We start from the raw sequence: 12,694 nt of genomic DNA, 5'->3' as shown, positions 1-12,694 counted from the left end.
ATCTTGTGGCGCTAACATTACCATGCTAAAAATACTATTGAAATGCAATAAAAATTATAATAATATCATTATAATAATCATACTACTACTACTACTACTACTACTACTTTCAGAGGATCATCCATTTCCATTTCTTCCTGTCCTCTGTCACACCAGCCACCTGCATGTCCTCCCTCACCACATCCATAAACCTCCTCTTTGGTCTTCCTCTTTTCCTCTTCCCTGGCAGCTCCATATTCAGCATCCTTCTCCCAATATACCCAGTATCTCTCCTTCACACATGTCCAAGCCATCTCAATCTTGCGTATCTTGCTTTATCTCCAAACCGTCCAACCACTCAGGTTGGACGGTATAATCATTCCTAATCCTGTCCTTCTTTGACATGCCCAGTGAAAATCTTAGCATCTTCAACTCTGCCACCTCCTGCTCCACCTCCTGTCTTTTCGTCAGTGCCACTGTCTCCAAACCATATAACATAGCTGGTCTCACAACCATCTTGTAAACCTTCCCTTTAACTTTTGCTGGTACCCTTGTGTCACAAATCAATCCTGACACTCTTCTCCACCCACTCCATCCTGCCTGCACTCTCTTGTTCACCTCTCTTTTGCACTCCCCATTACTTTGGACAGTTGACCCCAAGTATTTAAACTCATAAGCCTTCGTCACCTCTACTCCTTGCATCCTCACTATTCCACTGTCCTCCCTCTCATTCACGCATATGTATTCTGTCTTACTCCTACTGACTTTCATTCCTCTTCTCTCCAGTGCATGCCTCCACTGCTCCAGGCTCTCCTCAACCTGCTCCCTACTCTCACTACAGATCACAATGTCATCTGCGAACATCAAAGTCCACAGAGAATCCTGCCTGATCTTGTCCGTCAAGCTGTTCATCACCATTGTAAACAAGAAAGGGCTCAGAGCTGATCCTTGATGTAATCCCACCTCCACCTTGAACCCATCCGTCATTCCTATTGCACACCTCACCACTGTCACTGACACACTGTAACTCCTTCTGACCTTTTCTATACTTCTCCATCCACATTCTCAAAGCAAACATTGCATCTGTAGTGCTCTTTCATGGAATGAAACCATACTGCTGCTCGCTCATCACCTCTCCTTTTAACCTAGCTTCCACTACTCTTTCCCATATTGTCATGCTGTGGCTGATCAACTTTATACCACTGTAGTTAATATAGCTCTGAACATCATCTATATTCTTGAAAACTGGTGCCTGTATGCTTCTTCTCCACTCCCGAGGAATCCTCTCACTTTCCAAGATTGTGTTAATCTAGTTAAAAACTGCACTGCTATCTCTCCTAAACACCTCCATGCCTCCACAGGTATATCATCTAGACCCACTGCCTTTCCACTCTTCATCCTCTTTATACCTGCCCTCACTTCATCCTTGCTAATCCACCACACTTCCTGATTCACTATCCCCACATCATCCAACCTTCTCTCTCTCTCATTTTCTTCATTCATCAGACCCACAAAGTACTCCTCCCACCTTCCCACCTTCCCACCTTCTCAACACACTCTCCTTACTTGTCAGCACATTTCCATCTCTATATTTCATCATCCTAACCTGCTGTACATCCTTCCCAGCTCGGTCTCTCTATCTAGCCAACTGGTACAAGTCCTTTTCTCCTTCCTTAGTGTTGAGCCTCCGCAACAACTCACCATACACCTTTTCCTTTGACTTTACCACCTCTCTCTCTGCTTTACGCTGCATCTCCTTGTACTCCTGTCTACTTTCTTCATCTCTCTGACTATCCCACTTCTTCTTTGCCAACCTCTTCCTCTGTATACTTTCCTGTACTTCCTCATTCCACCACCAAGTCTCCTTTGTCTTCCTTCCTCTGTCCTGATGACACACCAAGTACTTTCCTAGCTTTCTCCCTCGCTATTTCTGCAGTGGTTGCCCAGCCATCCGACAACACTTCACTACCACCCAGTGCCTGCCTTAACTCCCCCCTGACCTCCACACAATAGTGTTAGGGTTTGTGGAAGACCCCAAGCGCACGACACCAGACAGAGATGGGGTTAGCCGAAAACTGGCGTACTTTATTCCTTACGCGTACAAATAGTCAAACATAGGAAGGCAATGAGCGACAAGGAAAAAACGGAAAGTCCAAGGGGAAAAACTCGCAGGTAATCCAAACGGGAACACGGCAGGATACTTCCAAGGGGAAACTTTGCAAGGGAAAAACATGAACCAAGGGCTGGGATGAGTTCGTAGAGAAAAGGACCGTGGGAGGAGAGTAGCCGCTACTGCGGGGAGGTTACAACACGAACTGACAACAGGCACGTGGGAGGCCACCAAACTTAAGCCCAGCCCTGATGACTAAGCCTGGCCCTGACGAGCCGATTGGCTGCCGGCGCGGGGTGGGCGGGCCACGGCGCGGGGTGAGCGAGCCATAACAGTACCCCCACCTCCACGGGAGCCACCAGGCGACTTGCCTGGCTTGTCGGGATGGGAATGATGGAACTCAGTGAGCAGCCCAGGGTCCAGGATGAGCTGGCGGGAGACCCAGCTACGTTCCTCCGGACCGTAGCCCTCCCAGTCCACCAAATACTGGAACCCCCGTCCTTGGCGCTGGACGTCCAGCAGCCGGCGGACCTTCCACTGGGGGTGCCCATCCACGATCTCAGGGGGAGGCGGAGCCGGGGCCGGAGGTATCAGAGGACTGTGGGAGACAGGCTTAACCCGAGACACATGAAACACGGGATGGGTCTTCAAGGAAGCCGGAAGCTTAAGACTCACCGCTGCGGGGCTGAGAACCTTCCTGATCTCAAAGGGCCCGACAAACCGGGGGTTCAGCTTCTTCGCGGTGGACTGAAGCGGGAGATCCTTCGAGGACAGCCACACCCTTTGGCCTGGTTGGTACGTAGGTGCTGGGGACCGCCGTTGGTTGGCTCCCCGACTGGCGCGCTCAGCTGCCCGGAGTAGAGCAGCTCTGGTCACCTCCCAGACGTGACGACACCGGTTCAGATGGGCCTGCACGGAGGGAACTGCCACTTCCGACTCCTGCGCAGCAAAGAGAGGCGGCTGGTAGCCCAGGGACACCTCAAAAGGTGAGAGGCCGGTGGCAGAGCTGACCAGGGAGTTGATGGTATACTCGACCCAGGGGAGGAACCGGCTCCAGGAGCTGGGCTTCTTGGCGGCCACGCACCGGAGGGCAGACTCCACGCTCTGGTTCATCCTCTCTGTCTGTCCGTTAGTCTGTGGGTGATAGCCAGAGGAGAGACTAACAGAGGCACCCAACCCCTTACAAAAGGCCCGCCATACCTGGGAGACGAACTGAGGCCCTCGGTCCAAGACGACGTCCAGGGGAAGGCCGTGGAGACGGAACACGTGGCTCGTCAGGAGGTCCGCCGTCTCAGAAGCCGATGGGAGTCTGGGGAGGGCCACCAGGTGCACTCCCTTACTGAAGCGGTCCACCACTGTCAGGATCACAGTGTTACCCTGGGAGGGAGGCAGTCCGGAGACAAAATCCAACACCACATGGGACCAGGGCTGGCTTGGAGTTGGGAGGGGCTGCAGCAGACCCGCGGGTGCCTGATGAGAGGCCTTGCTGCGAGCACAGATGGAGCAGGCCCCTACGAAGTCCCTGACGTCGTTCCTCATGGTGGGCCACCAGAAACGCCGAGCCAGAAAGGTGAAGGTGCGGTGGACACCCGGGTGGCAAGCAAACTGACTGGCATGGCCCCACTGGAGAACCCGGGGCCGGACTGCGTCCGGGACGAATAGACTGCGTGGAGGGATGTGGCCCGGGGCAGGATGGGAGCGCAACGCCTGCCTGACCACGGTCTTGATGCCCCAGGTAACTACGCCAACCACCCCGGCCTCAGGAAGGATGGGACTCCGCTCCTCTGTAGCTGGCTCCCTCCTCGGGTGTTGTCGGGACAGGGAGTCTGCCTTCGTGTTGCGGGACCCGGGGCGATAAGTCAGCGTGAAGTCAAACCGACTGAGGAAGCTGGCCCACCGTGCCTGCCGACCATTGAGGCGCTTGGTTGCTCGGATGAACGTCAAGTTCTTATGATCCGTCCAGATGGTGAACGGCTGTTCCGCCCCCTCCAGCCAATGGCGCCACTCCTCCAGAGCAGCCACCACTGCCAGCAGCTCCCGGTTCCCGACATCGTAGTTCTCCTCGGCAGGGAGGAACCGGCGAGAGAAGAAGGTGCATGGGTGGACCTTCTGGTCAGACGCTGACCGCTGGGAGAGGACAGCCCCCAACCCGGTGTCCGAAGCGTCCACCTCTATGATGAACTGCCTCTTGGGGTCAGGGTGGAGCAGGACCGGGGCGCTGGTGAACCTCTCCTTGAGGGACTGGAACGCAGAGCGGGGAGCCGGGGACCAGATGAATGGCCGGGAGGGGGAGGTCAGCCTGGTGAGAGGTTCTGCCACACAGCTGTAGTTCCGGATGAACCTCCGATAGAAGTTCGCAAACCCGAGGAAGCTCTGTAATTCCTTCCGTGATGTGGGATCGGGCCAGTCCACCACAGCCTGGATCTTGCGGGGGTCGGCCCGGGTCTGTCCCCTCTCAACAACGAAGCCCAGGTAGTCAACGGAAGGGGAATGGAACCGGCACTTCTCTGCCTTGACGAAGAGCCGGTTCCGGAGGAGACGTTCGAGTACCCGGCGGAGATGCTGGACATTTTCCTCGAGGGTCCTGGAGAAGATGAGGATGTCATCGAGGTACACCACCACAAACTCGTCGAGCATGTCGCGGAGAATGTCATTCATGAGAGCCTGGAATACCGCCGGGGCGTTGGTGAGGCCAAACGGCATGACCAGGTACTCATAATGACCCTGGGGCATCTTAAAGGCTGTCTTCCACTCGTCCCCCTTCCGGATCTGGACCAGATGATAGGCACACCGGAGGTCCAGCTTAGTGAAGACTGTAGCCTGGGTGAGGGGCTCAAGGGTGGAACTCATGAGAGGAAGGGGGTACTTGTTTTTGACGGTTATCTCATTGAGTTGGCGATAGTCAATGCAGGGTCGGAGGCCCCCGTCCTTCTTCTTCACGAAAAAGAATTCAGCTGCCACCTGGGAGGACGAGGGCCGAATGAGCCCCGCTGCCAAGGACTCAGAGATATACTCGTCCATCGCAGCTTTGTCGGGGATGGTCAGACTGTACAGACGACTGCTGGGAAGGGGTGCCCCAGAGTGGAGGTCGATAGCACAGTCATAAGGCCGATGAGGAGGAAGAGATTGGGCCCGGGTCTTGCTGAAAACCTCACCTAACTCATGGTACTCAGGGGGAACAGAGGAGAGGTTGGGAGGCGGGGTACTCGGGGCACGTCGGGGGGATGGGGCGGGAGCAGCCTGGAGACATTGGGCATGACAGGAGGAGCTCCACTCCATGATGGTACCGGAGGCCCAGGCGATGTGTGGCTCATGCTGCATGAACCAGGGGCGCCCTAGGATCACAGGGACTAACGGGGACTGGATGATGTAGAACCGAAGTCTCTCCACATGGTTACCTGCTATGGTGAGAGAGACAGGGTGGGTGCGTTGGGTGACGCTGGCCAGGCAGCGCCCGTCCAGCGCGAAGGCCTCCATGGGCTTCTCCAGCATCTCTAGCGGGATGTTAGCCTGGGCAGGAACAGGAAAAACGGCTCACTAGGATCTTCCGGGGCCCCAGTGAGCCTAGTCTTTTGGCCGAGTGGGGCAGCCGCTGATCAGATGTCCCTTCTGGCCACAGTAGAGGCATTGATCCACCTTGAACCGGGCCTCCCGTTCGGCCGGACTAAGGCGTGTGCGCCCCAGTTGCATAGGTTCCTCCCCCGTCGTGGTCTGGGGCGCGAGGGAGAAACGGCCACAGGGAAAGTGGGGCGAACAGGAGTAGGGATCCTGTTAGGAGTGCTGGACGACTGGGGAATGGACGGGGATCCACGCAGGGCTCGCTCGCGCCTCCTCTCCCGGAGGCGTCCGTCGATGTGGATGGCGAGCTTGATCAGGTCCTCGAGGGAGGTGGGCTCCTCCCGGGTGGCTAGCTGGTCCTTGACAGCCTCGCTGAGACCTCTCCGGAAGGTGACCCGAAGTGACCGGTCGTTCCAGCCACTCTCAGCTGCGGCCAGCCTGAACTCCACCGAGTAGTCTGTGACACTGCCACTGCCCTGCTGGATACTGCTCAGCCGAGCACCAGGGTCCTGGCCACCGACTGGATGCTGGAAAACCTTCCGTAGTTCCGCCTCAAAGGCCTCGTAGGTCAGGCACAAACTGGCCTTCATGGACCAGGAAGCAGTGGCCCACTGAGCTGCTCAGCCTGTGAGCAGGTTGGTCACGTAAGCGACCCGGGCAGCATCAGATGTGAACATGCTGGGTTGGTGCAGGAAGACCAGCTCACACTGCATGATGAACGTGGCACAGGTCTCAAAGTCGCCATCAAACGGTCGTGGGCTGGAGAGGCAGGGCTCCCGGGGAACTGGGTTGAGCCCCATAGGGTTAACCGGGGCAGCGGGCCCAGGGGGCGGGTTACCCACGACTCCAGGGGCAGGCTGGCCCGGCGGCTGGATGTTGAGAGCCGCCGTGATGGTTTGCAACTGCCGCAGGATCTCTGCTTGTTGGCTCGCCAACGCCGCCTGCTGGCTCATTAGGTTACCCACACAGGCCTGGAGGGGCGGGACCCGAGTCTGAAGATCTCTCACCGTGGTGGAGGCCGCCTCTAGCTGCTGGGTGTGGGAGTTAGTCAGTTGGATCTGTTCGATGAGAGCCACTCGAAGCGGGCTGGCCGGTACGCTCTCTGTGTCGGCTGGGGTCGTCATGGTCAGTTCGTACTGTTAGGGTTTGTGGAAGACCCCAAGCGCATGACACCAGACAGAGATGGGGTTAGCCGAAAACTGGTGTACTTTATTCCTTACGCGTACAAATAGTCAAACATGGGAAGGCAATGAGCGACAAGGAAAAAACGGAAAGTCCAAGGGGAAAAACTCACGGGTAATCCAAACGGGAACACAGCAGGATACTTCCACGGGGAAACTTTGCAAGGGAAAAACATTAACCAAGGGCTGGGATGAGTTCGTAGAGAAAAGAACCGTGGGAGGAGAGTAGCCACTACTGCGGGGAGGTTACAACACGAACTGACAACGGGCACGTGGGAGGCCACCAAACTTAAGCCCAGCCCTGATGACTAAGCCCGGCCCGCCCGCGGGGTGGGCGGGCCACGTCGCGGGGTGAGCAAGCCATAACAAATAGTCTGCCTTCTTTAACTTCCTTCCACCATTTGATCCTTGGCCCTGCCTTCACTCTCTTCCTCTTCTTGATCTCCAAAGTCATCCTACAGACCACCATCTGATGCTCCCTAGGTATGTTCTCCTCTGTCACCACCTTCCAGTCTCCAATCCCTTTCAGATCGTGCCTCCTGCATAAGATATAGTCCACCTGTGTGCACTTTCCTTCACTCTTATGTCACCCTGTGTTCTTCTCTTCTCTTGAAATATGTATTCACCAGATCCATTTCCATCTTTTTTGCAAAATCCATCACCATCTGTCCCTCCACATTCCTCTCCTTGGCACCATACCTACCCATCACCTCCTTATCACCTCTGTTCACCAACATGCCCATTGAAATCTGCTCCAATCACCACTTTTTCCTCCTTAGGTACACTCTCTACCACTTCATCCAACTTACTTCAGAATTCTTCTTTGTCTTCCATCTCACACCCAACCTGCAGGGCATATTTGCTGATAACATTCATCTTTGTGGTGGGCGGAAGAGAATCATCAGTGTACCGGTCTGGACTTCCACTGACCTGCTGCCACTGCATGTTCTCCTCACCGTGTTCTTGAAAGTTCTCCCGAGTCTTAAGCAAACTTGTGCTTTGAGTGGCTGTTGCGGCTAGAAAATTGCTATAAAAATGCAACTTCATTGACTTCATCATCACACCTTCTATTTCCAGCTTAATACTCATCACTCTGTCCAGCACTCTCTTCACCTCAAACACACTCTTAACGTACTTTTCCTTCAGAATTACCCCTTCCCCATTTCTCCTCCCATCCGCACCATGGTAGAAGAGTTTGAACCTGCCTCAGATGCTCCTGGCCTTACTCCCCTTCCATCTGGTCTATTGCACACACAGTATATCTACCTTCCTTCTCTCCATCATTATCAGCCAGCTCTCTCCGTTTACCAGTCAATAGTGCCAACATTCACATTTCCAACTCCACACCTCCACACTCCTACCCTTCCTCCTCTCCCGCTGCCTCTAAACATGCCTTCTCCCTTGCCTTCTCCTTTGCCCAACAATAGCATAGTTTCCACTGGCACCCTGCTGGCCAACAGTACCAGTGGCAGTTGTTGGTAACCTGGACCTTGACCGATTCAGTATAGAAATCTGATTTATGATCCGTATATTTGATTTGGTAAATGTTTTACGCCAGTTGCCCTTTCTGACGTAACCCTCCCCATTTATCCAGGCTTGGGACCAGCACTAAGAATGCCCTGGCTTGTGCATCCTCAATGGCTGGGTTGGAACCACTGATTTTTGTGGATACAGGAAAATGAGAAATGAGATTTAGACATCTTTGCATTTAATGTAATATATCGATTAATGCCCCCCATTTTTACTTTTGTTTTACATTACCCAATTTCCCCTCAGGAATGAAGGAAGTATTCTGATTCTGATTCTGATACATTACAATGCAAAAATGAATGACATACAATAATCAATGAGATCATGAACTCTAGACAGACAGACTGAAAATCAGGTGCCAATGTCATTGTAATAAATCCAAGGAGACACAGGTTTTTTCATCCTCTCTTCCCCTCCTCCCCTCCAGCTTGGCCCAACACCAGGTGCTCTCACTGGACAGGGAGATTGAGAGCTATGAACAGTCTATCACCAAAGAGGAGGAGCAGAATGAGATTCTGACCATGCAGCTGAACCGAAGCCAGGTGGATGTATCCTCTTCCAAGAGGCTGATCAGTCAGATCCAGAGCCAGCAGGAGGCCCTGCAGCCTCAATACACCACCTACCTCAGCACTCTGCAGGAGATGGAGCGCACCCTCGCTAGACTCAACACGGTAGCCTCAGGGGGGGAGAAAAGCTTTGTTGGGTGTCTTTCGCCAGATAATCCACCAAATATCCATATATTTGGATCATTCGTTTCAAATATTCACAGAAGTTAAATGAAATTCTCTCCCTCTTTCTTCACTTTCTCTCTGTGTCCTTGGCTGCTGTAGGAAAAGAGTTTGTGCCAGGCAGAGTTGAGCAACCTGAGTAGGCAGTTGGAGAAAGAGAGCGCCTCATCTCTTGAGCTGGAGGATAGGATCATGGCCCAGATGCAGCAGGAGTTCACCCATGACAAGGCTGCCAAGTATTCACAGCGCCTCATCAACAAGATGGCCTCTCTCAAAAAGGAGAAGGTGAGGAGGCATTTTAAACTCAAACATGTATGATAGGCTGTATATGCCAGGCATTTTAACACCACAACAGGTTTTGTCTGGGTTTTTTTTAGGAAGTTGTGGTAAATTTAGGGGTAGCAGTGTGACATGGTGAAATGAAGACTGTCTTTCAAACCAGAAACTTTTAGGCTGTTGTAGTGAGCATGTGCCCTTCAGAGATCTCCTTGAAAAAGACACTCACTGCTCACCAGAAACATGAATGCTGCTCTGTAGCTGACCTGCACTCTGACCTCCATATGGAGGAAGAAAAGTAAAAAAAAGACTTCCCGCAGTATCTCAATATAATTTTTGTCACAGACGTGTAGGGAGAGACATACTCCTAGTTCAGTGTTTCCCAACCGGCGGTACGCATACCCCTAGTGGTACGTGGGTGGTCCCCAGGGGGTATGTGAAATGATTTTAAAAAGTAGAGAAAAAAAAACATTTAAAAAATGTACAGGAAAACTGTAACCAAATAATGAATAATGTATAATCTGTAATAATGTAACCAAAATTGAGCCAATTAAAAGTAAGAAATAATTTGCTAGCTATATTATTATTGGCTATACTTTTTCGTAATGCACAACAGTTTCCTACCAGACTTTGTCAGTCGTCACTCCACTCATGAGCGCATACTGGTGGGCAGTTTTTCTTGCTAGCTAACGAAATATCAAGCTTCTTTCAAAGTTTCAGTTAACGCTATGGATAAATGGCTGAGTCAAGCAGGTTCATCCAACTACAACAGCACAGCTAATACTGCTGAATTGGGAGAACCCGTTCAGAAGAAAAAGAAAACGGAGAAGGTAAAGCATCATCAGTTTGGTGATATGTGCTCTCTGGATTTACTGCCACAACTACAGAGGGCAGATATGGTGCTACACCAGGGCAAGGGGGTGCTATAGCCATGTCACAAATCTGTGCAGATCCAGTTAAGCCCCCTCAGACGCCCAACTCGCCCCGTTGCGATGGACCTTTTTCTGATAAAGAGAAAAGTGCGAGTAAAAAATGAAAATCTAGTCTCCAAGGGGGACAAAGAAGAAGAGCACAGACGGTGCTGCAGCGATGACCAGCCATGAATGGTTTAATGGCTCACATCAAAAAGGTAAACCCTAATGTTACATGGATGCACTGCATGATTCATCGAGAAGCATTAGCTAGCAAGAGAATGAGTCCAGAGTTAAATGATATTTTGAAGGATGCCGTAAAAGTGATCAACTTCCTGCAGTCTAGGCCTTTGAATCATAGACTGTTTCAGTCACTTTGTCAAGACAGTGGGTCAGAACATGAACAGCTACTTTTTCACACCGATGTCTGGTGGTTATCCCGAGGGAAAACGTTACAGCAGCTGTTCGAGCTACGCAATGAAGTGGTCTGTTGGAGCACACGCACTCCCTTGTGGCTATGTTCGACGACGCTGACTGGGTAGCTCAGCTGGGATACCTCTCCGATATTTTCAGTAAACTCAACCAGCTGAATCTCTCTTTTCAAGGTAAAGACACACATGTTCTTATCTTGTATGACAAAGTATGTGGATTCATGGAGAAGATCAAGCTCTGGCAGAGCAAATGTGAAGATGGGGATACAAGTTGTTTCCTGCAGCTGGACGCATACATTGTCACTGGTGAATTTGACAGAGCTACAACTGTGAAAATAGTACACACACATTTATCCAAGCTCAAGAATGAGTTCAACTCCTACTTCCCTGATATTGTCAACAAGTCTTCCAAACTGGACTGGGTGCGTAATCCGTTTGTGACGGACATTAACAGCAGCATTCCTGGCAGACTGCAAGAAAACCTCATAGATGTGTCCTCAGATAGGAGCCTGAGGTACTCAAGTATACCACTGATACAGTTCTGGTGTGTTGTGGAGAAGGAGTATCCTGAATTGGGGAAACATGCCCTGAATGAACTGTTGCCCTTTGGATCCACATACCTGTGTGAGGTGACGTTCTCCACCATGACCCACATCAAAACCAAACATAGGAACAGGCTCAACTTGGGAGAATAACCTGGTCACAGCTGTTGCAACAATCTCCCCCAGACTCACAAAAGTGATGAGTGAGAAATAGGCTCAAGTGTCCCATTGAGTGTCACATTAATTGGTGAGTTTGTGCCTTACTTTTTTTTAAAGTCTATAAACAATGGCTATTATATGATTAGCTGTGACTGAATATGATTCAAGTGTCACATTAATTGGGGAGATTGAGTCTTATTTTTTTTTATAAAAAGGTATAATTAAATTCATGATATATAGACTAAATAAAATACTGTATATGTATATATAAATTATATACATTAATGATATATCCTGGTGATCACCACAATTGATTGCACAGTAAGGGTACTTTAGGTTGGCTTGAAGTACTTTGGGGGTACAGTACTCAAAAAAGGTTGGGAACCACTGTTCTAGTTCTCCTGAAGACAGAACAACAAAAACAATAGATGAAAGGTTAAAAGTTATAGCATCTTCTTTCATGATATGGCACAGGTATTATTTTCTCCTTCATGCACCCTCCGTCTGTTAGATCGGACAATTGCAGCAGCTGGAGAACGAGCTGGCGATGGTGAGGCTGGAGAGCAGCGAGGTCAGCCAATGTCTGGATGACTTGGTCCCTGCCCTGGAGGCCCTGGAGAAAGATATCACAGAGCGTAATAAGCTGCTTACCACCTGCCAGGCTAAGATCGCTAGCCAGGTCATCATCATTGAGCGCAACCAGGCCACCATCACCACCTACAATAAGAAGATCAAGCAAATCCAGGAGAGCACAGGGGTAAGAGAGAGAAATATGTAGCTATCATGCAGACAAAAAAAACTGTTTGTCAATTCTTTTATGTGGATGGCCAAGAATAAGGAAAGACAGCTTTAAGGTTTTTTGCAAAATACTAAAATGTCATTGCAAATTAAGCTTGATTTGATACTTCTCAGAATTACTCTTTCAACAAATTGATTTACTTTTCATCAAAGGGCAAGAGGCTGTGATGAAATGATAATCCTCAAATATGTACAGTATGACATATTAAAACAGATATGACAGCATTCTCCTTGGTGTATTGTATGGGTAGGGCTAACCTCACTGTTAAAAGTCAGATAGTGGCACTTACAGATATGTATTCTTTTTTGATTACTTCAAAAAATGCTTGTGATTGTCTAAACCTCAAGGCACTTGTATATTAAACATCAATACTAAACATCAAGAACTATTTTTTTAATGTCAAAATTGAATCAGTTCATCTGGATACAACGTTCACTGACAGATGCAGATGCGTTTCATCACTCATCTAAATGACCTAAGTGACCTCTTC

At 50.6% G+C, this 12,694-nt stretch overlaps 1 protein-coding gene across 1 annotated transcript in view; it reads left to right on the top strand.

The window, feature by feature from the left end:
• The window catches only part of ccdc40 (coiled-coil domain containing 40), a 35,403-nt gene that overhangs the window by 2,686 nt on the left and 20,023 nt on the right, over positions 1-12,694 (top strand). Inside the window, exons 4-6 of the mRNA XM_056280511.1 lie at positions 8,786-9,029; positions 9,189-9,371; positions 11,917-12,162. Of these exons, the coding sequence (XP_056136486.1) occupies positions 8,786-9,029; positions 9,189-9,371; positions 11,917-12,162 (673 nt within the window). The remainder of the gene's footprint in view (positions 1-8,785; positions 9,030-9,188; positions 9,372-11,916; positions 12,163-12,694) is intronic.

Source organism: Lampris incognitus, chromosome 5, assembly GCF_029633865.1.
Source record: "Lampris incognitus isolate fLamInc1 chromosome 5, fLamInc1.hap2, whole genome shotgun sequence".
In the NCBI taxonomy this organism is placed as follows: domain Eukaryota; kingdom Metazoa; phylum Chordata; class Actinopteri; order Lampriformes; family Lampridae; genus Lampris; species Lampris incognitus.
The sequence above is the reverse complement of the archived record's forward strand: the minus strand, read 5'-3'. Positions and strand labels throughout refer to the sequence as shown.